Genomic DNA, 24,138 nt, shown 5'->3' on the forward strand with positions numbered 1-24,138 from the left:
TAATCTCATATTTGAAAGATTCAACAGGAATAATAATACTGCAAGATTGAGGCTGTTTACTAATGCAGATAGCTAAACAATACAATCATGAGCAGATCCAGTGTTCTACAGAATACAAAAATGCTACATAAATCTCATTAGACTAAATTATGTGAGCCACAAACTAAATAACTGTATCCAGAACTCCACATTCTTTTTCAATTGAATGAAAATCTGTTGTGAACAAGTTATAAGATACATTTATAATGCAAAAGAAAGTTAGTCAGGTTCAGATTTCTTTATTGTAAGATATAAGCACATTAATCGTATGAAATTAAATAATAATTAATTTTATAACAATTAACTTGCCAATAAGTTTTCCACTGAGATAAATCATCTGCTATAAAGCAGCATATTGCCCATCTCATACAATTCAAGGCAACTTGGAAATGGCAATAGTAGTGATTAGTTCCACTTGTTCAATAATTCACACATTACAGAAAAAAAAGGAAACAATAGTGTTATATCTTAACAATGGAAAATACTGGGATTATACAGACACTGTGATTTCACCAGAATTGATCATTAAGTTGTAATGGTCACAAGTGAAACAATAAACCATCTAGCTATTCAGCTTCAGCACAAGCAGATTTTAAACAGCATTCAGTAAGGTGCCACACTAAAGGATAATATATAAAAGAGATTGCGAAGTTGAGGAGTAATGTATTAAGCATAGATGGAAGATTAATTAAGTCAGGAAACAAACAGTAGGGATAAAGAAGGTGGTTAAGGTTGGCAGGCTGCAACCATTAGAACACTGCAAGGATTAGAGGTGGGTCACAGTTATTTACAATCTATATTAATGATTTAGATGAAGAAACTAGGGCTAATCTATCCAAGGTTTCCAATGATACAAAGATATTATGGCTTCAAAAAGATATAGACAAATTAAGTGAGTAGGCTTCAAATGGCAGATAATAGTATACTGTTGAAAAATGTTAGATTTGGTAGTTATTACTTTAGTAGTAAGAATAGCAAAGTAGAATGTGATGTTAAAACACAAAATATCTAAATGTTGATTTTCAGAGACGTGTATGTGCTTGTACAAAGAACAAAGTTAGGACTCAGGTATGTCAAGCAGTTAGGAAAGATGACATGTTGGCTTTTATCGCAAATGCACTAGAATGTAAAATTAAGGAAGTCTTGCTACAATTTCACAGGACTTTGGTGAGACAGCATCAGAAGTGTTGTGTACAGTTTTGGTCTCCACGTTTAAGGAAGATACATGCATTGGAGGTTGTACACTAGTTCGATTCCTGGGATAAGAAAGGTATTCTAAGACAAAAAGCTGAGTAAATTGGGCCCATAGACTTAAAATCAAGAGGTGATTTCATTGAAATATGAAAGATTCTGAATGAGGGTAGATACTGGGAGGTTGTTTCACCTGACTGAGGAATTTAGAACATGGGCATGGTCTCAGGGAATGATTATTTAGCACTGAAATGAGGGGGATATCTTCACTGAAAAGCTTGTGAATTTTTGGAATTCTCAAACTCAGAGTGTTGTGGATGCTCAATCATAAAATATATTCAAGAGCCAGATAGTGAAATGTTCAGGTTATTGGTAAAATTAAGGGATTTGAAGAGTGAAAAGGTAAGTGGAGCAAAGGTAGAAGACCAAGCATGACCATTTGGAATGGTGAAGCAGACTCATGGGGTTGCATGGTCTATTCCTGATCCTATTTCCTGTACAATAATTTTAGGTTTCACACATTTTTCTTCACTTGACCATACTAAATGTAACTGTAATAACAGTAATATTAAATTAATTATTGGTTTAAAGAATTTGGGAGGAAATTAGGAGTGAATCAGCACAAAAAATACAAGCAGTTCTAAAATCAGTTAAAGTTGAAAGATTTAAAGAATTTAAAAACAAAAATAGAAATTGCTGGAAAATCTCAACAGATCTGGCAGAATCTGTGGACAGAAATAAGAGCTAACCTTTCACATCCAGCGACCCTTCTTCAGAACAGCTTATTTGGGTGGTCTGATTAGTAACATTGCAGATGACATGAAGATTGGTGGAGTTGCTGACCATTATGAAAGGATACAACAGGATATAGATAGATTGGCGACTTGGGCACAGAAATGGCAGATGGAGTTTAATCCAGATAAATGCGAGGTGATGCATTTTGGAGGATCAAGTTGTGAATTATACTGTAAAAGGCAGAACCCTTAGGGAACATTAACATACAGACGGATCTGGGCATGCAGGTCCACAGTTCCCTAAAAGTGGCAACACAGGTGGCCAAAGTGAATAAAATGGCACATGGCATGCTTGCCTTCGTCAGCCAGGGCATGGAGTACAAGAGTTGGCAAACCACGTTGCAGCTGTATTAAACCCTTGTTAGGCCACATTTGATATATTGTGTGCAGTTTTGGTCACCACGCTACCAGAAGGACTTGGAAGCTTTGGAGAGAGTGCAGAGAAGTTTCACCAGGATGTTGTCTGGTCTTAAGGGCATTGGCTAGGAGGGAAGGTTAAAAAGTCTAGGATTGTTTTCACTGGAAAGATAGCGGCTGAGAGGAGACCCGATAGAGGTCTACAAAATTATGAGAGGCACAGATAGGGTGGATAGTCAGAGGCTTTTTTCCCCCAGGGTTGAAGTTTCAATTACAAAGGGGCACAGGTTCAAGGTGAGAGGAGGAAAGATGAAGGGAGATGTGAGAGGGAAGATTTTCATGCAGAGAGTGGTAGGAGCCTGGAACGCACTGCTGGAACAGATGGGGGAAGCAGGCACATTGGTGACATTTAAGAGGCATCTGGATGGTTACATAAGTAGGGGAGGAATAGCGGGATATAGACTGAATAAGGGCAGAAAGTTTTTTTTTAAGCTTCGTTAGGGCATGATGATCAGCACAGGCTTGGAGGGCTGAAGGGCCTGTTCCTGTGCTGTACTTCTCTTTTGTTCTTTGTTCTATTTTTTAAAAAATTAAAGAATTTGTTTTACTTTGTCTTTCTGAAAGTGTTTTAATTGATACTTTTTTTTAGAAGAAAGGCTACTCTGATATCGAAAAAGCATGCAAATGCACTTAAGAATCCTACATGTCAAATTGTTATTACAGTAAACAGGTTAGCCCATTAAAGTCTCATTCCGCTGACATTTACAAAAACAATATCCATAATAGTGCACTCAATACTCAATGCACCATGCAAGAGCACATTCTGTAAACCCTTACCAATTCAAAAAGAAAAGGGCGTTTTCTGAAAGACAGCCTAGTCCCAGACCACAGCAATGCTTGTTCATGGTGGCATCAATAACTCCTGCACTGCAGTTGCTGTGTTCACACGCAAACTGCACTTAAAGGTCCGGATGAACAACCACCACCCAAAGCACTGAAGTAACTAAGTCAATATTACAATGTTACTGGCTTCAGAAATTCCTGCCATTCAACAACAAAATTGAAAATAATTGCGGGGCCCTTTTGACAATGTCATTCGTAATGAATACCTTCCTTTCTATCAACTGACAACAAAAAAGGAAAACAAATTGTACATCCAAATGAAAATTACCCATATATTTAAAAACAATAATCAGTGTGGATTCAGATCTGGCTTTCAAACTCGTGGCATAGTTATTTACGAACCAGAACAAAGTTTGAGATTCATGACATTATCTGAACCCCTTAGGTGTTAGCTAGTTATCCATACAAAAACACTTAGGAATTTTTCCATATAAACCATCTGAGCCTCAGCTACATTGCAGCCACTTCCAGTCATCCATTATTCTCCATTTATCCATTGCTCCTTGTTCAATCTTGATACTACTTGTTCGCATATTTTTTCACCATGAAACTATTGACTTTTCTACAACTGAAATGCAAACATCTGCCAGAAGCTTTCATTTCTTTCAACAAAGGGTGTCAAACATTGCCATCCAGACACCCTATACTGGGGCAAAAACCTTGCAGACCATTTAAGTGTTCTAGCTGACCCATTTTCATTTGAGATCTCAAAAAAAACCTCCGAACTCATGGGAACTATGGAAACTATGAATATTTTGCTGCAGGCTTGCCACTAAATGTAACACATTCATGCAATATTTAAGAAAATTATGCACAAGTGAATTAATTCAGGCCAGAAACAAAGGTATAGATATTTTCATATTCTAAACATTAGTACTGAAAAGGAACATCTTCACTTGAAACATTCTAACGTGTTAGAAAAATCACAATGATTTTAGAGGAATTTCCTAACCTACATCTATTTTCCTCAAACAAAAACTATAGTAACAAATCTTGCCCACATTGCTTGCATTTATGACGACTTGTGCCACAAACACAGGAGCCTGTCTGATTGTATGACATAACATGAATAGTGGGGATAATACAGTGTGGAGCTGGAGGAACACAGCAGGCCAGACAGCATCAGAGGAGCAGGAAAGCTGATGTTTTGGGTCGGGCCCCTTCTTCAGAAATGGTTGCAGGTTCTATGGTCACAGCCGTGTTGTTGTGTGTCAGTAGCTTGCACTTTGGACCAGCTCACGCTCCAGCAACAGTCTACACACCACACTTAGAGAACACTGTCCTACAGAGAGTCTTCGACATGATGCAATTAACAGAACGTGTTTTTGTTAAAACAAATTAAAGACAATCTAAACATGAATATATTCATCAACGCTTTCTTAAGCCAAAGCATTTATTTGGACTTAAAGGTGGCTACTGGTAAGTCATGGAGTCACAGAGATGTACAGCAAGGAAACAGCCCCTCGATCCAACTTGTCCACGCCGACCAGATATCCTAAACAAATCTAGACTGATTTACCAGCATTTGGCCCACATCCCTCTAAACCCTTCCTTTCATATACCCATCCAGATGCCTTTTGAATGTTGTAATTGTTCATACCATCTATTCCCACAGCAACTTGGCTAAAATTGGGCACTTAAAGTAGTGTAGGAATTCCCTCTTCACTCACTCTTATGTTATACCTCTAAGCCAATGCTTCCCAATCCACTGTCCTGGTGTGGCTCCATTATAACGCTTCAGCTGTGAAAATTTGCAAAATACAACATCTTCTGACCATGGGAGGGTTCAGCATCTGGGGATGGTTGAGGGTAGAAAGATAGAGGGAGGGGCTGAATGAGCAGATGAGCCAAAGGAAAAATTAGCATTAATTATTTGCAGGCATTTTTTTTGCAGCAGCAGCAATCCAGACCCAGAGCATTCCATTAGGCCACAATCACAGACAAAAAAAACACAAAGATTTGGAAAAGCCTCTCAACTGACTGGGGTGGGGGAAGGGAAAAACCCACAGTTTGGGAAGCCCTGCTCTAAATTGGGAAGCCCTGACCTAAAATGTTAATTTACTTACTTATTAAGTGCTAATTTACTGTAAGTCTGTTAATTCATCTTCCATACTTACAGACGAGAGATCGAGACAAAATGTTGTCTTCAGATAGAACAGCAGGGCACACAGATGTAATTGACTTTGCATTGTGAATTCATACATTTGGTCTCTATTCTGTATTTGCTTTGATATCCCTTTTAACTAAACAGTAAAGTTGATCAAAGTATAAAAGCTTTGTTGCAGCACAAACTAACGAACTGGGCATTACAAAATAGAAGTGTGAAGCCATCCAGCATATTGGTGAATGACAAAGTGTAGACAATTTCTATTATAAATATTGACAGTGAAGTTTATAAAAGAAAAATGTGCGTCACAATCGTGATACAAAGTAGATGTGCTCCCATGTATTAATGTTGACCTTTCTCTGCATCTTCTCTGTAGCTGTAACATTACATTCTGCAATCTGTTCTATTAAACTGATGTACTTACGTAAGGTACGATTTGTCTGGTTAGCACGCAAGAAAATACTTTTCATGGTATCTTGGTACATGTGGCAGTAATAAATCAAATCAAATTAAAAATATTTGATTTATTATAGCTACATATACCATGAAAAGTATTGTTTTGCATGCTAACCAGACAAATCATACCTTACATAAGTACATCAGGGTAATAGAACAGAATGCAGAAAGTGCGTCAACAACAAGGAACCTGATTTTAAACGTGCAAGTGGGTTCATTGTAAACGAGAGTTAAAACCTCACCCTTAATATTCAATATATAGTTACTGCAAGAAGTGCATTTTAATATTAGTGGATTTGTCTTTATTATATGATATGACACAAACCAAACCCAGCAAATGCAATTTTTCTTTATATAAATCAATATTATAGACACCAACTCTCAGGTTCAAGGGAAGTCTGATACTCCTGAACTGATATATTCAAATTTCTTGTTTCTTTATTGTTTCAACATTTCTTACATAATATGTTGTGTTGATAAGAGAACAGAGAATTAAAAAAATAACTTTGCACTCACTGCAGTTCCAGCTTCAGCACCTGTGATGCAAATATTTTAAGGTATATTCTTTAAATTCAAGATGACCTATTTCAGTATTTTAATTTGAATGCTTCTCACCTGCTTTAAGGAGCTCAGCATCACTTCAGAATTCACATTTCATAATGAACCTTTTTAAAAGCATAAAAATAACTAATTTATTGAAGCAGCTGCCTGTTCGATGAACTTTGCCAATTTGACATCTTTTTTGGATAGACCACCACAGTCGTGTGTCAAAAGTGTTATCTGAACCTGGGGAGGAATGAAATACAGAATGTTAATTCATCAAGTAGATTCACCATTCCACCTTAACCGTCCTGCAGGAAGTGTCAATTTCAGAATTTCCTTTCTGCTTGCCTATTATTTTCATTGGAGCAATTGCTTTGAGAAGTCTTGTGTGTGGCATCTGTGGTTTTTGAAGGATGGGAAAATAAAGCAGAAAAAGAGTGATGAAAAGTTGCTGACTGTTTTTACTACAAGTGGAGACAAGAAGGCTCTCATCCAAAGAAAAAGGAAAGGCCTGAAAAATTTCTTCAGTAAAAAGACATCAGTATATAAACAAAACTAACTTTCCCTTTAATTATTCTTCCAACATAAAAGAAACAGTAACCTGCTTAATGTGCGAAAGTGTCACTCTACACTCCTTTATCTACCAATTGACAATTTAACTGATACTGGGTGTGTGGAAGGGAGTATACAACTAAAGTTTCTAGTGTGCAGCTCTATCAGTACTTTTCATGAAAATGTGAATTTTATTTATTAAAAATGCTACAGTTTGTGACTGTACTCCAGCACTTTGGCTCTAATTTCCATTTAGAAGTATTTGACCAACAATTCAAGCTCCAGCTCAAAGCTGAAATGACAAACTGACACTTCAATGCAATCCTTAGTTTTATATTGTCAGCAACGTTTCCTCTAAACTGTGTGGCCTCTTGGAGGGTCCATTCACATCATTTGTGGGTGAATGCACAGGACTTATAGTTCCAGAAGCTGCTGCCAAGCATGGACCTTGGAGTCTGTGCAATGGCAGGAAAAATTAGAGCAAATGTAGATTGTAAGAGGCACCATTTTTTGACCAAAGGTATTAAACTGGGTTCCTGAGCTGTTGAAGATCTTATGTCAACATTAAAAGCAGGGTAGCTCTCAATGTCCTGGACAACTTTCATTCAACATAAAAAAAAATCTAGATTAGCTGCCATGGCTATTTCTCCACTTCCCAAATCAAACCTGCCCCTGCAGTACATAACTGTCCAGCTATGAACCAGCTCTATTTTTCCTTTTTCCCCAAGATACCAGTCAATCTCATTTTGTGCGAGACCCAACTCCTATTCAACTGACCCTCAACTCATCAAACTAAATATCCCTTTGTGACCACGAGCAAATTGGTATTATAAAAGAAGTCATAAAATTACCATCTAAAAATATTAATAAGTACATAAATGTAACAATTGATTTTCCTTAGCCAAAAGAATTGTTTTGAAATGTTTCCTCGCATTGTGTTACCTGCCCATTGAAAAACCAGAAGGAATGCTGCTGTAAAGACATTACATGCATCAGTTCTAACCTGTAGTCAGAAGCTCCTTTCTCCATAACAGACTATTTTCTCACTATTCTGTTCCCCCAAATATCTGATTATGATTGGTATCAAATTGGAGCAAAATCAGATCCTACCATATCATTACTGGCCAGACGCACAAATAAAAACCAAATTGACTTTCACTTTCACTGCTAGTTAAAAGGATTCAATTTTCTTTAGACATATCCCGTAATTCTGAACATTATGAGGAGATATTCACATAACAACCAATTGTTCCAGCAACTTATGCCTTATAGGTTTTTTTTGCTGGAGGTCTAACATTATTTATTTTGTAGAAAACTCTTCTTGCATGAGATATAATGTTCCACTTCCATGACCTGAAAGCACTATCACTTGAATTTACATGTTCCGTATTATTGCGTAAGCTCTACACAATTGTAACAAAGGATGAAAATCAGACTGAAATAGTTAGTGCTGTAACAAAGGAACAATGCACTGCTAGGAGTGCCATTTTTTGGTTGAGATGTTAAATTGAAACATGTTCTACCCCTTCAAGTAGATCGAAAAATGATCCCATGGTATTATCCCAAAGTAATACAGGAGAGTTCTTCCCAGTTTCCTGGCCATAATCATCTTTCAACCAGTGTGCTGACGACTGGAAACATACATAAATTGTCTGTGTTGTTTCTTACAGAACAACAAACTATAGTCTAAAAGCACTTTAAGATATTCTGTGGCTATGAAAGATGCTATGTATCTTTTACATTATGCCTCTTGGTTCTCTGACCTTTTGTCTGATGTTGTTATCACTCTCATCATTACTATACCCCATCATTTTATGGCTTTTTCTTTACTTTCCTTTGTAGGTGTTCCTCCATTTCCCTCAGTGTGCCTTCTTATATCCTCCAGTTCTGATGAAAGGCTGTGCCTGAAAGGTTAATAGTTTTCCTTTCACTTCAGATGTTTCCTAACTTACTACGTTAAGGACTCCATGCTTTTGATGCAAATTTATAGCATCTGCAGTTTATTCTTTTGACTTAGAATAAAATTCCATTCTAAATGATACTGTTCACTACAAAATGCCTCTGGTACTTTTTGCTAGCATTATCATATATATTAGATCTACTCTGTAGGTTAACAAGACTAGTAGTGAACCAAAATATAGGAAACAATAAAACAATCTGCATAGGCTGGAATGGGACTCCCCAGAAGTACAAAAGCATAAGAAAATTATGACAAAGGTGGTGGTGATGGTGGCTGGGGGTGGGTGTAGTGAAGTGTATGTAATGGGTTCCAACGATAGCACTTACTCTAATCTTAAGTTTAAATTGGTGATGGTCTGGATGGACTAAAAGCTGCATTAAATGCACACAATGTTGTTAGCAACAGCACTACTAATGGCTAAGCTGCTTTGATCCTCCTGTGCAGATCTCTATAACAAACATCAAAGGAAAGATTGAGCCAACCAGCAGTAGCACATTAACCAAGATAGCAGTATATCTGAGAACACTAGTGAAGGTTTGTAGTGTCATTCAAAGTTTTACATGCAGATTTGTGTGATTTTTGTTTCACAGGAAAACACAGATTGAGTGCAGGGGATATATAATGCACCTGAACACACATTGCTAGATGTAAAACTGTGTTTCAGACTAATGGATTGCACATTATTGTAGAGCAAGTGATTTATACTTATAGAATGTGCTCCATTTTGCTGTCAATCTAAAAACATGCACATTACCTTGTGGTACACATTGAACCATTCAGGGTGATGATTCAGTTTCTCTGCCTGTAAAGCCACGCGTGTCATAAATCCAAAGGCCTGGAATAAGAATTTATTTAAACAAGACATTAACAGCTTTCTAAATATTTTTGTTTGAAGTTACCAAAGTGCAGAGCTAATATACAATGCAAGTCAACCTTCTGATAAGCTGCAGTAGATGATATTGGGCATTTCTGTTTACACTCCAAAATAAAATGTGCTGTTTTTACAATGGCCTAGATTTCTGATTCCATTAATAGCAAACACTGTTATATTTGCTACTCACGAGGACGGGAGCGGCATTGCAATCTCCAGAAATTGTACTTATGCCAAAATCTGGAAGTTGTAGCATGCTTTAATGGGCTCCAGAGGAGTTAAATATTGTTTGTCCTTAGTTCAGCAGGGATCAGCAGGCAAGACTTTTAGCTATTTTCCTACAATTCCAGGGATTTTAATATGCAAGGAGTTAGAGCTGATCAAGGTAAGCAGGGCTTTGGAATTTGGTTTTAAAGAGCAGAGGGACGGAAAGAGTGTTGAATCACTTACTTGAAGATTTGTTACTCCGAGCAAGTTCTAACTGCAGAAAGGTAAACTAAAATGAACTGGTTCTTTTTAATAAAGGCCATCATAAGATAGTGTAATAATCTTGGCATATAGCCCAGCATAAGGGAGGTCTGTTATTCAGGTATTAAAAGCATCTCACTCTTCTCCACCCAGCTCCTGTCATGATCATGTTAAAAGTAGTTAAGAATTGCTCGCCATTATGTCACTTTTTAAACATGGTTTAAAATTATTCAGATTTTTTTAAAAAATCACATGCCACCGGAGATGACAGCAAAAAAAGTCTTTGGAGAAAATAGAACTAGTTGGGGCAGTTGCAAAATAAGGAAATACCCATTTAAGATGGAAATGATCAAGTATTCCTTCTCCCAGAGGCTCATTAGTGTTTGGAATTCACTTCCCCAGCGAGCAGGAGAGGTTGCATCACTGAATATATTTAAGGCAGACTTTTGATCTACAAAGAAGTCAAGGGCTAATTGTAAAGGGCACACTGGTGGCAGTGTGGCAGATGCAAAAGTAGCCCTCATCTTATTAAACAGCCAGGCAGGCTCGAGGAGTCAAATGGTCTCCTCCAACATGCATTTTTGATGTTCTTGTTCAATCCAATTTTTGTGAATGTACAATGCATATTTTGTTAATTCTTTCAATAGTTATCATGAAAAATAATAATTTTATTGAGTCTATAGAGAAGGATGGTTTTACAATGGAAGAATACATTGTCTTATTGATTTTGTCAAAAATATATACTTTTCATAAGAGGAGTGAAAAGCACAGAAGGGACAGAAACAGACAAAAGCCCAAATGCCTGTTTTTGTTTAATCCTGTGAGGCTGTAGCCTAAGCACAGCAGGACTCAATTATCAGTTGACAAGAGACACATCTCCCCCTCGAGTTCTCATCCTAACCCCTAACTGCAAGTCTAACACTCTACAGCTACAAATATACTTGAACAAACTTCAATCTTTTGAGCTTTGTAACTAATGTAAAGAATGGTAAAATTATTAACTGATACAAAACACAATCTTTACACCTCAGGGATATATTGTACATAGACATAGGTCACATGATCTTGTTAAACGATAAAGGGGGATTAACGGCCTACAAAAACAAAGTTGCTGGAAAAGGTCAGCAGGTCTGGCAGCATCTGTGGAGGAGAAAACACAGTTAACGTTTTGGGTCCGGTGACCCTTCCTCAGAACAGTTCTCTATAAGAGAGATCTTTGGATTTTTGGATAGAGTCAAAGTCCAATGTTTTGTTTGTTTACTTGCTAGGCTACTGTACAGAACCAAACTGCTTTTGTGATAATGTATATATGCAAAGTGATTTTTAATGATTAAAGTATATTTTTGAAATAAAAAAGGAGTCCTTTCGGAAACATAGTATTGTATGTGTAAGATAGGTCTTTGGTTTTTTTGGATAGAATCAAATTCCAATGTTTGTTTGTTTACTTGATATGCTACTGTACAGAATCAATCTGTATTGTGACAATGTATATATACAAAGAGATTTTTATAAATAAAGTACAATGGGGGTCCGTTCAGTTATCGAACCCTCCCAGCGCCTCAAATATATGTAAATACTATCTTGCATGTGTAAAAAATGCCTTGGGTTTGTTTATTGGAACCGTCGGGAAACAAACTCCAACGTTTGTTTCTTTCTCCATATGCAAAGACTGGACAAAACTGAACTGCTTTAGTGACTATGTAAATAAAGTTTTTTTTAAATGAACAAATTACATCTTTGTAATAAAAATAACAGAAAGTTGAATCTGGCATCAAGCCAAGTGATCTCCATTGATATAGTAAACAGCAATCAGTCAGTCAATCACACTGAAGTATTCCAAGATCACACATTATAATCTAAAATGCACTGATTAAAATTACAATAAAAGTGAAAGATGGAGTGAAATAAAACATTGGGACATAAAATTGAAATTAAAGGAGAAACCAAAATATCAAAACTAACCAAACTAATTTTAAAATGTAGATTTTTTTTAAAATCATTATGTAGAAATTTAATATTTTACAAATATGAAATTAGTTTTTTCACCAAGAGAGGATTTCTAGCAGTAATTACAAATTCATTACAATGCTAAAAATCCAAACACACCACATTCAACAAAGTGCAATTTTTTTCAAGGTTTTATTCTTCACAACTGGAAAACAGCATAAAAAGAGAAAGTTCTTGTCAGTTCAGTGACTTCTAATTGAATGCAGACAATGAGGAGTTCAACACCACTTCCTATGGAGAACTACCTGGAGAATACCTGCCAGCAACAAATGCTCCCTTTAAATTCTGTTTGCTACACAAAGGCAGCTTGTCACATTAAGACTGGAGTATGGTTGTGCACTGACTCTTCTTGTAGGGAGCATTTTATGTCTGGTCTGTTTGTTCCTTGTGTGGCACATTGTTGATTGGTGCACGGCTGCGTGCACATATAGTCTGGAGGGAACACTGGCAGCAATTTCTGGATTTCTGTTTTTAACTACTTGTGTGTGGTTTCAAGAGATTGCTACAAGGTTTAAAAGAGTAATGACAACAAGCACAGGCAGTTTCAGCACCATTCCTGTTGCAAAAATTGGGCCAATTTTCAAAATCCTGGTAACTGAAGTTTAATGAATTTAAAAAAAAGAAATCTATCCCATCTGCATAAGGACCTGTTTAATTTGTAAGGGTAAAAGATGAGAGAAGAAATCCCAGGATTATTAACTAGTTCTGGTACACTAACATGTGCTGCAAGTGTAAATCCAGAAAAATTAATGACTATTTGCTACAAACAGAACTGATTAATTGCTCGCAGGCAAGTTTCAATGATTTGTCAAAAGCATGTAAACAGGTACAGTTGCTCTGTTTGTAATTACTGTAATTCACCCAAATATTGGTGTATCTCATTGAATGTGGAACTTTCAGTGAAAATCACCTTTCAAATGACCCTTTGTGCTATTTTAGAAAGGCATCATGCTGGAAGTCTGTCATGTTTTCAAACCTGGTCACACTGTAGGATCAGGTTAATCATAAATGACAGGTTTCTTCTAATTGTCTTCGAGGTTCCTATAACATTAGTCTGGTTCATTTGGGCACAAGAGCTTTAACAGGCAACCAAGTTTGATCAGAAAGTTTTGAACAATACATTGTGCTAGTTTTCCTCTAGTCTCAGAACAAAGCAGTCCACTTGATCTGTATAGCTTCCACCAACATAAACGTCCATACCCTGCACCACTCATGCACAATTGGCTGTAGTCTGTACCATACAAAAATGTACAACACCAACTCAGCATCTTTCAAATCATCCACTTCTACATTAATCTTCCTTTTTTGTCAGCAAAACAAGTAACTTAATTAATTCTGTCTTGGGAACCAAACCGAACCACCAGTTTAATTATTTAAACAGCTTTGTTCAAAGCATCAAAAAAAAGTAGTTAATTTTTTCAACAATGTCATAGATAGCAGCCAAGTAGGTCATTATTCCTTAAGTTCACCCCAGTTTCCTTTTTCAGATATTTCCTTTTTTCAGAATCTGCTTCCTTTCAAGCAATGCTTTTCAGATCATAATCATAAATTTCGGTTTCCAAGTGTTGTCTGTGGCTCTTTGACAAATACTTTAAGTCTATGCCCTTTACCTAGGATTTTTTTTAAAACCACTGGGAACAGTTTCTCCTGTTTTCTTTGTTCAAGATTAGTGATGACTTTGACCACCTTTACAAAATCACCCCTAAAATATAAGTAAATGTACAATTGATTAAAATAATTAAGTAGTTCATTAGGATTGTCAAGAAAGGCGAGACAAGTGATGTACCACAGCACAGCTGAGAGTATTCCTAGGTGCCAGTGCGATCTAATATAAACATGTCTGCGGTAAATGTTTGAATTTTGAGCATTTTCAGGAGTTTACGCAAGGGCAGCTGAACTAAAGAAACTGTGACACATTAGAGAGGGGCAAATTTCCTAGATTTTTTGTAGCAGGAGGCAGGTACACCTCATAGGATAGAGTCTTGTGGTTTGGTCAGTGTTCAAGGTGACTGACAGAGCATGAGGCATAAGGGAACCCAAAGGGCTGGAGACTCTTTCAGCTTGTCTGGATGACAGTGGATGAACTAAATGACCATGATACAGGAAGCCATTCAGGTGGTGGGAAATCAAAAAGGAATGTGCTGTTTGTTGGGTAAGTATGGTCAGAGGAATTGACGAGGGGGGTGTGTTGAAAGATAGTTATCATGGTCCATGTAGGTACCAACAATGTAGGCAGGACAAAGAGGGCTCGGCATCATCAGTATAAAGACCTGGGCATTAAATTATGAAGCAAACCTCAACAGGTCATGATCTCTGGGTTATTACATGAACCATATATAAATTGGGAAAGACCCAAGCAGATTAATGAGATAATTGCATGGCTCAAAGATTGGCATGAGAGAAGTGTTTTCTGGTTTGTGGGGCACTTGGCACCAGCACGAGGGAAAGTTTAGCCTGTGTTGTTGGGAATGGCCTCCAGCTGAAACATGCGGAACACTTGCCAGTGTTCTTGCAAGCTGCACAACTAGAGACAGTGTAACGACGTAAAACTAAATAATGGGGGCAAGGGATCAAATTTGGGAGTATGTTGTAAACCAAAAGGTATAGACAAGGCAAAAGAAAAAGATATCAATACCAGAAATGATAAGCAGACTGTGACAGGAATGGGTAGAGTACAAGTCTAAGAGCAAAGTAATGGATAAGACTAGTAGATAAAAAATGGATAAAGCTAAAGACTCTGCATCCAAATGCACATAGCATTTAAAACAAAACAATTGAAATGAGATTGCAAATAGGAAAAAATAAGTACGATCACGTTGCCATTAAAGAGACATGATTGCGGGGTGTCAAGGATTGGTGGCTGAATATTGAAGGGTACAGGAAACTAGGAAAAGACAGATAGGTAGCTCTGTAACAATGGTATTAGCACAACAGAGGATCAAGTGGAATATTCCTTCAGTTCAGACAACTAAGGCATAGAAAAAGTTTAGGTAGAGATGAGAAATGCTACAGCTGTCGGGCGCTGGAAATCAGAAACAAAAACAGAAATTGCCGGAAAAGCTCAGCACATCTGGCAGCATCTGTGGAGAAAAATCAGAGTTAATGTTCCGGGTCCAGTGACCCTTCCTCAGAATGCTAAAGCTACTTTTTCTCATCGTGATCACATTGTGGTGCTAAGATCCTGGAACAGTGAGAGGGTGGAGTGGTGGAAGAGGTGTGGGTTGGAGGGAGGGTGATACGCCTGTGAGGGAGTGGTAGGGGGATGCCTGTGAGGGGCAGGTAAGGAGATGAAGCTATTTAACCACAGGGTTTTAAAGTTAAAAGCACCTATCTTCCCGTTTGGTACTTATGACAGGATTCAGGCCCACAAGATTGTGATGCAGAGTATGATTTTTGTATATTTTAGTAAAATTTATTTTAGTGTTTGGATTTTGAACAACTGGCACATAGGTTTGGATCTATGTATTTGAGCGGTTTCAATATTTAACTTGTCATTATTTCTGGAGTCATTTTTAAAAAAAATAAATCAGTGTGAGAAAGGGAACCCCTTGGGTTATGGTTAGGGTTATAATGGGGATTTCTTAGTATTGGAAAAGTTTTACAAGCAGACAGAATAACCATCAAGCAGCATTAGGTTCCTTTTAGTTTAGGAAGATCGGGATCTTTTTCTTTTGTGTAGGGAAAAATCCTAAAGCTTGGAAAGCTTTTGGTTTTCAGTACACAGACATCCTGGTGAAGTTAGTTGTGTGAAATACCTTCACCTGAAGAAAGAAGATAGTTTAGAACTCTTTGGAATAACATCATCTCAATACAAGGATTTTAGTTTGAAATCTCAAGACCAGAAATGTTTGGTTAGAACAGTGACGCAGATATTCAAAGTTGAGAAAGTCTAAGCTCAGTTATGTGACAAATCAAGGAACAGGTAGCCAAACTCTCACGACTGGGAACTAAAAGAAATAAAAACCAAAAGAGCTGCAGATACTGTAAATCAGGAACAAAAACAAAGTTGCTGGAAAAGCTCAGCAGATCTGGCAGCACCCGAGAAGGAAAAAACAAAGTTAACGTTTCGGGTCCGGTGACCCTTCCTCAGAACTGATGGTGGCTGGGAAAACGTCAGTTTATATGCAGTAAAAATGGCAGGGGGATGGTGTAGGGAGTAAACAATAGGATAGAGCCTAAAGAGAGAGAAGAGCAGTTGGACAGACAAAGAGTTGATAACAAACAGGCTGGGAGGGTGAATAGTTGTTAATGGGGACTGTTAGTGACTAATAGCAGGTGGTGTGTAATGGCAGGCTGTGTGGTAACAAGGCCTGGTGTGTAGGGTAGGGGGCTGGGACATGGGAGAGTTTAGGCCCTAAAATTGAACAGTTCATAGGGCCTTCGTAGACTTGACACTGTGCAGTGAAATTAATGAGTTCATAATGAAGGCACCCCAAAGCAGCAGCAACCATAATATGAAGAATATTAAATTTAGCTTGAGGGGTGAAAGGTATGGATTCAAGAGAGGGTGGTGAGGAAGGGGAGAATTTAGAAAGAGATAGAGTTTAAAGTTGTAGCATTATAGGTCAGAAATTTATATTTCCTAACTGTTAAAGATAATATGTTCGTAATAAACAGTTACTTTCCTGCTAAGTACAGAAACTTGGTGAATGATTTGCTTTAACCAGTGCTCGTCTGTTAGGTAAACTGGGGACTTTGCATTATTTATTCTTAATCCTTTTCGCATTTGTGATGACTCTGGGAATTAGGAGTGCACTATTCGGTAAATTGTGCTGAAATCTGGGGGTTCATGCTCAGACTTCGGAACAAGGGCAACACCATATTGGGTGTAGAGATAGAAAGGAGTAAAAGGGAGAAAAGAAACCATCATGTTCCATATCATCAAAAATAAGATGGCATTATAAAATAGCTAAAGCGATTCTACAGGTGGAAGAGATGGCCCTGACATTCATACAAGAGTCTCCGAAAGCCAAGCTGATTGAATTGACAAGCAAATTAGAAGTGGAATTTCCTGCCAGGGCTAAGAAAGTAGAAACAATTGAAGGACTAGCAGAACATTTGGGTTTAATGGAAATACAAGAGAGACCAAGTACTCCAAGTAATGAGACATCAGAATCAGTTCATATTGAGTTACAGTTAAAGCAGTTTGAGCATGAGGAACAAATAAAGAAGCTGGAGAGAGATTGGGAAATGAAAAAGTTGGAAGGGAAGATCGAATTCCAAAGAGCAGCGAGAAAAGGGAAAAAGGAGATAGAATTGAAACAACTGGAATGGAAAAATTAAGGTGAATTAGTACTTAAAAGACTCAAGTGAACAGAAAGAAACAAAATAAGCATTTCGGGAGAGAGAATGAACATTTCAAAGACAGATAGAGAATACTGGCCTAAAATTATGGTACTTAAAAAAGGAGACCATTGAAGCCAAAGAGGGCTCGAAGGTGAATATTATAGTCATAATATATAGTCCAGTAAAAAAAATGTTTAAGTTTGAACGGGTCCTACCAAAATTTTAGGAATGCAACATGTAAGCATTCCTAAGTAAAAACCGAAGGAACTGCGGATGCTGTAAATCAGAATCAAAAATAGAAATTGCTGGAAAAGCTCAACAGGTCTAGCAGCATCCGTGGAGAAAAATCAGAGTTGATGTTTCGGGTCAAGTGACCCTTTCTCATAACTGTCATCATTCTTTATCATTTCAGAAAATAGCAAGACAAATGAATTGGCCAAAGGAAAACTGGATACTTCCCATCCGGCATATCAACAGGGAAAGCACAGCAAATTTATGCCCACAGCCAGAGAAGGTTTCGCAGGGTTATGACAATGTAAACAAAAATTTATACTGCATGCATATGAGTTGGTTCCAGAAGCACATAGGCAAAAGTTTTAAAATTTAAGCAACAGCCTGCAGTAACATTATATTGAATTTGAAAGGGGTAAGCAACGTAATTTTGACAGGCAGATACAAACATTAGAAGTTGAAAGCACATATGAAGTTCTCAAATAGATCATGTTCTTTGAAAAATTGAAGAATTTTAAAACTTACTAAGAAGAACCCATGTTGAAGACCAAAGAATTGCAACTGTTAGACAGGCAGCAGTAATGGATAACGATTTTCTATCACCACCATAGACTCAATAAGGATAAACCATGGGACAGTGAAAAGAAAGCAAGCAGTCAGGATAAAGAAAGGACAGTGTGGAAGACCCCAAGATCTCCTTCTCTGTTCAAAAGGGAAGGTACTCGAGGATGGAGATCAACATCAAAGACCAAAATGTTTCCATCGCAATGAAGTGGGACATCGTCATTCAGAATGCTAGAAGCTGCAAGGGAAGCCCATGGAGTACAATGGGATTTCTAAGAATCAGTCAACTAAAAAGAACTCTGAAAGAAAATAGTATGGATCTGATTGGAGCTTTAACTACAATCTGAAAACCGTAGAATGAAATCTATTACGAGTGGAAGGGAGGTGAGGAGGATAGATGAAAGCTGTGAAAGAGGAATAAAAATGGGAAAATAACCCCTTCCGCTTCCAGTAATGCAGCCAAATCTATAACTACATTAAGGGACACAGGAGCTACTCAAAATCTTTTGCTGAAGGAAGATTTATAGTTCCATCCAGAGAGTTTAATGAAAGTAGAAAAGTATAGTAAATGGGATAAGTGGAGAAAATATCCCAGTTCCACTGTACAAAGTGCAACTGGATTATGACTTTTAACCAGGCCAGTGGTGGTAGAGATAGTTAAGCAATTACATGTAGACGGCGTGCATTCACTCAGCAGCAATGATTTGGTTACAGTGAAGTTTATAGCTTAATCCATAATTACAGAAAGTGTAGGGAAGTTAAGGGGACAGAGTTACAACAAGTCCCAGGTATTATTTCATTGTATGTAGCTATTGATCTGGTCACCTCAAAGTCTGTAACCAGAGGTCAAAGTAATATCACAGGTAGATATTACAGCAGCCAAAATTTTCCTCAACGAAGAGGATAATATAAGGAAAGTATTTAGCATTCATTAAGTGAAGCTTAGAATGCAGATCCCAAACTAAAAAGTTAATACACACAGCTCACACTGAAGCAGAGGCTGAAGGATTTCTGGAGCTCTATCATATTGAAAATGAAGTTTTGAGAGGACATAGAAACAAACAAACAAACAAACAAACAAACAGTCTCAGAACCTGTGGATGAGGAATAGGCTTGTTCGTCATAGTCATAGAGTCATACAACATGGAGATAGACCCTTCAATCCAACCAGTTCACGCTAAACTAGTCCAACAAAGCCTACATTTGGCCCATATCCCTCCAAACATTTCCTATTCACGTACTTATCCAGATGCCTTTCAAACATTGTCAAAGTACCAGCACTCCACACTTCCTCTGGAAGTTCATTCCACGTATGAACCATTCTGTGTAAAAACGTTGCCCCTCATGTCCTTTTGAAATCCTTCTCTTTTCACCTTATAAATTTGCCCCCAGTTTTGTAACTCCCCACCCCGCCACTTTAGGGAAAGACCTTGGTTATTCACCTTATCTATACCCCTCAATTTTATAAACCTCTATAATGTCATCCCTCTACCTCTTCCTACGTAGTGAAAAAAGACTCAGCCTATCCAACCCCACCAACCTCCACATCCAATGTATCGTTATCCGCCATTTCCGCCTCCTGCAATCCGACCCCACGACCAAAGAGATAATTCCCTCCACCCGCCCAATCTGCCTTTCATAGGGACCCTCACTCTGCGACTCCCTCGTCCACTCTATGCTCCCCACTAGCCCTACCACACCCGGCACCGCAGGGTGCTACACCTGCCCCTGCACCTCCCCTCTCACCTCCATCCAAGGCCCAAAGCAAACCTTTCATATCTGACAGGGGTTCACTTGTACATCCTCCAACTTGGTCTACTGTATCCGCTGCTCCCGATGTGACCTCCTCCACATCGGTGAGATCAAGCGCAGACTCAGGGATTTCGTGGAGCATCTGTGCTCTGTATGCGACAAGTGACAACACCTTCTGGTCGTGAACGATTTTAACTCCCCCCCCACTTCCTTGATGACATGCCCATCCTGGGCCTCTTCCAGTGCCACAATGATGCCACACGCAAACTGGAGGAGCAACACTTCATAATTCAACTCGGGACCCTCAGCCCAATGGCCTAAACATGGAATTCACCAGTTTTAAAGTCTCCCCACCCCCGGCCTCATCCTATGTCTAAATCTCCCTCTCATCCCCGCCTCCCTGACCTGACACAACCTGTCCATCTTCTTCCCCACCGATCCACCCTACTCTTCCCGCTGACTAATCCCCACCAACCCCTACCTGCATCCAACCTATCTCTAACCCACCTACGTTTCCCAGCCCAACCTATCCTCCTTCCTGCCTCCTTGACTCGACACAACCTGTCCATCTTCTCTCCCACCTATCCACTCCCCCATCCCACTGACCAATCCCCACCACTCCCTACCTGCATCTACTAATCACTATCCCACCTACCTTCCCCAGCCCCACCCCTCCTGTCTCTATTTATTTCCCAGCTCCTTTCCCCCTCCCCATTTCTGAAGAAGGGTACCAACCCGAAACGTCAACTTTCCTGCTCCTCTGATGCTGCCTGGCCTGCTGTGTTCCTTTAGCTCTGTGTTGTTGCTGACTCCAGCATCTGCAGTTCTTGCCATCCCCTCAGCCTATCCAGCCTATTTTTATAACCCAAACCCTCCACTCCTGGCAACATCCTGGTAAATCTTTTCTGAACCCTCTCCAATTTAATAATATCTTTTCTATAACAGGGTGACCAGAATAATACAGGGCACTCCAGAAGAGGTCTTATCAACCTGCTGTACAACCTTAGCGTGACATCCCAACTCCAATACTCAATGGTTTGAGCAATGAAGGCAAGCGTGCTAAACGTCTTTTTAACCACCCTGTCTACCTGTGATGCAAATTTCAAAGAACCCCTTGGTGTTTCTGTTCTTCAACATTAAACAATTAGTGGTAGGGCCCTGGGTAAGTCCTGCCCTTGTTTGTTTTACCTAAATGCAATACCTCGCATTTATCCAAATTAAACTCCACCTGCCACTCTTCAGCCTATTGATCCAAATGATCAAGATCTCTTTGTAATCTTAGATAATCTTCTTCACTGTCCACTATACTACCAATTTTGGTGTCATCTGCAAACTTACTAACCATGCCTCCTTTATTCTCATCCAAATCATTTATTTCAATGACAAATTCCTGATTTCTCTTTTAACAATTTGCACTCTTTCTACTCTTCAAGAAATTCAATTGATCCCAGTTATCTATATATGATTTTTATTTATTCTTGACTAGAACCTCAGTATCTTTATTCATCCACTGTTCCCTAATCTTACCAGCCTTAACTAACAGTAACATAATGCCTCTGAACGATCATTATCACACTTTTGTTAGTCAACGAACCTGTGAACAGTCTACTCCAATCAACTCCTGAAAGTTCTTGTCTTAAAATTTGCCTTACTCCAATTAAGAACTTTAAACTTTCATGGAAGGCTTATCCTTTTCCATAACTATTTTAAAAACTAATAGAAATATGATCACTAGTCCCCTATTAAAACTTCAATCACTTACCCTGCCTTATTTCCCAAGAGAAGGTCAAGTTTTGTTCCTTCTCGAGAAGGAACATTTACATATTGATGAAGAAAATTTTCTTGAACACATTTAACAAACTCCTCACCATCCAAACCTTGAACACTATGGCAATCCCAGTCAATGTTTGGAAAATTAAAATCCCCTACTATTACAAGTCTTTTCTTACACATATCCAAGATCTCTCTACATATTTGCTCCTCAATTTTCCTCTCACTATTGGAGGACTATCGTTCAATTTCATCAAGGTGATCATCCCTTTCTTATTTCTAATTTCAACCCACATATTTTCACTGAATGATCCCTCAGAAATATCTTCTCTAATTACAGCAGTAATGTTTTCCTTAATCAAAAACACCACTCCTTCTCCTCTCCTGCCTCCCTTTCTATCCTTCTGATAGCATCTTAAACCCAGAACATTGAGCTGCCAGTCCTGTCTTTCCCTCAGCCAAGTTCTGTAATAGCTATGACGTCCCAATCCTGCATTCCAATACATGCCCAGAGTTCATCAGCCTTACTTGTAAAACCCCTTGCATTGACAGAAATGCAGTTTAATTCTTCATGGTTGCCTCATTCTCTGACTTGCTCTTGTTTGTCTTTTGTAATCAACTTGTTCTTTTCTGACTCAGAAACATCCTCATCTGTCTTTCTATTCTCACTGCTAATTGGGATGCATGTCCTAACTGTGTCCTTCCTGCCAATATGTACAACAATTTCCGGCTTCTCACTCTCTCCTTTGATAGTACGCTTCAAATGTTTTGAGACAGCCTTAACCACGGCACCAGGAAAGCAACATACTATCCTGGATTCACGCTCACTGCCGCAGAATCTCCTATCTGTACCCTTGAGAGGAGAATCCCCTATAACAATTTTGTTCTTTTAAAACTTGATAAACCCTGCTTAACATAATATTCATTCTCAGTGCCCAAGATCTGACTGCCACTTATATTTTCCTTGGACAGACTATCCCTTTCAACGACCCAAAATGGAAAACCTATTTGAGAGAGGAATAGCCACTGAAGACTTCTGAACTACCTTCTTACCCTTCCTGACTGATCTCGCTGTGTAACCACCTCTCTAAATCTTCTCGTCATCACACTCTGTGTCCCTTGAATGCCTTCACTGACATTAAGCCTAAATTGAAGAAGCTCTTAAAGGCACCTTATACATTAAAAGTAAGCTACCTTTCCTTACCCACAGATTTTTATTATAATCATGCAAAAGATTAAAAAAAAACATATAAATCTTTTTAAAAGATCAAACACTTAGGTGAAACAATTGAAAAAAAACCTCATGATCTCCAACTGTCAGCTTTCTATCTCCAGTTAAAACAAAATCTCTCTCCAGAGCCGTCCACATGTAGGATTCTCCACAAAATCTGAACGTAAAATAATCTCTCTTTCTGCGTGTATATTTTTTCCACGTAATTTTTTTTGAAGTATAAAGTTTCAAACACTTTTTAAAAATCCTCTCCAGGTCAAACTCAACAAACACATGGAGGCCTCTCCCACACAAACGCTGTTTGAAATAAAAATCTCTCCTTTGCATTTCTGTGTGGTTTTTTTTGTCTATAAAAGTTCCAAAAAATGATTCAAAATAAAAAAAACTTATGCTTCTGATATATAATAACCATAAGAAATCTACAAGAAAGCCTACAACTCAGGAGCAGCTGCAAGAATCATAGTGATCCCACCCAGATATCAGAAGATGATAATAAGCGCAGCACTTGAAATTCCTATAGCAGAGCACACTGGAATATGGAAAACCCAAGCATTCATGAATAGGCCCAGATTTCATAAAAGGACATGGTGCATTTCTGTAAAACATGTCATACGTGGTAGGGAGTAGGTAAGCCTCCACACATAATCAAAACAGCTCCTTTAATCCCCATACAAGTTTTTGACGAACCATTCAATAGGGTGTTAGCCAATTCAGAGGAAAACTCTAAACTTGATAAAGAAATCACTGTTTTGTTTGAAACAAGGGATAAAATTATTCAATCTAAAGCCCTAATCCAGGAATCTGGAATGCACAATAATGTCATAGCAATAGATGAACAACAGAAGTTTATTCAGTTAGAAGAATATGAAAGAACTGTTTCGTGTTCTACAGACATTCAACTACACCATCAGAATTAAATTTGATTGCAGTTCTCAGGAAGTAGTAATTTTTGCCAAATGTACAGGAGAAAAAGGAACTGCAAGTAAATTCTGTACAATTAAATAAACATAATATCAAGGGACATTCTTTAAACAGTTTCCATAGGCAGCACAATGT

The 24,138-nt window shown here is 38.2% G+C and overlaps 1 protein-coding gene across 1 annotated transcript in view; it reads right to left on the reverse strand.

Moving 5' to 3' along the window:
• Positions 1–6,260: 6,260 nt before the first annotated feature.
• Positions 6,261–24,138, reverse strand: part of LOC109912335 (pterin-4-alpha-carbinolamine dehydratase 2) — a 62,821-nt gene continuing 44,943 nt past the window's right edge. The window contains exons 4-5 of the mRNA XM_020511762.2: positions 9,657–9,737; positions 6,261–6,633 (exon numbers count right to left, since the gene is read on the reverse strand). Of these exons, the coding sequence (XP_020367351.1) occupies positions 6,535–6,633; positions 9,657–9,737 (180 nt within the window). The 3' untranslated portion in view covers positions 6,261–6,534. The remainder of the gene's footprint in view (positions 6,634–9,656; positions 9,738–24,138) is intronic.

Source organism: Rhincodon typus, chromosome 12 (genome assembly GCF_021869965.1).
Source record: "Rhincodon typus isolate 14 chromosome 12, sRhiTyp1.1, whole genome shotgun sequence".
Taxonomy (NCBI): Eukaryota; Metazoa; Chordata; class Chondrichthyes; order Orectolobiformes; family Rhincodontidae; genus Rhincodon; species Rhincodon typus.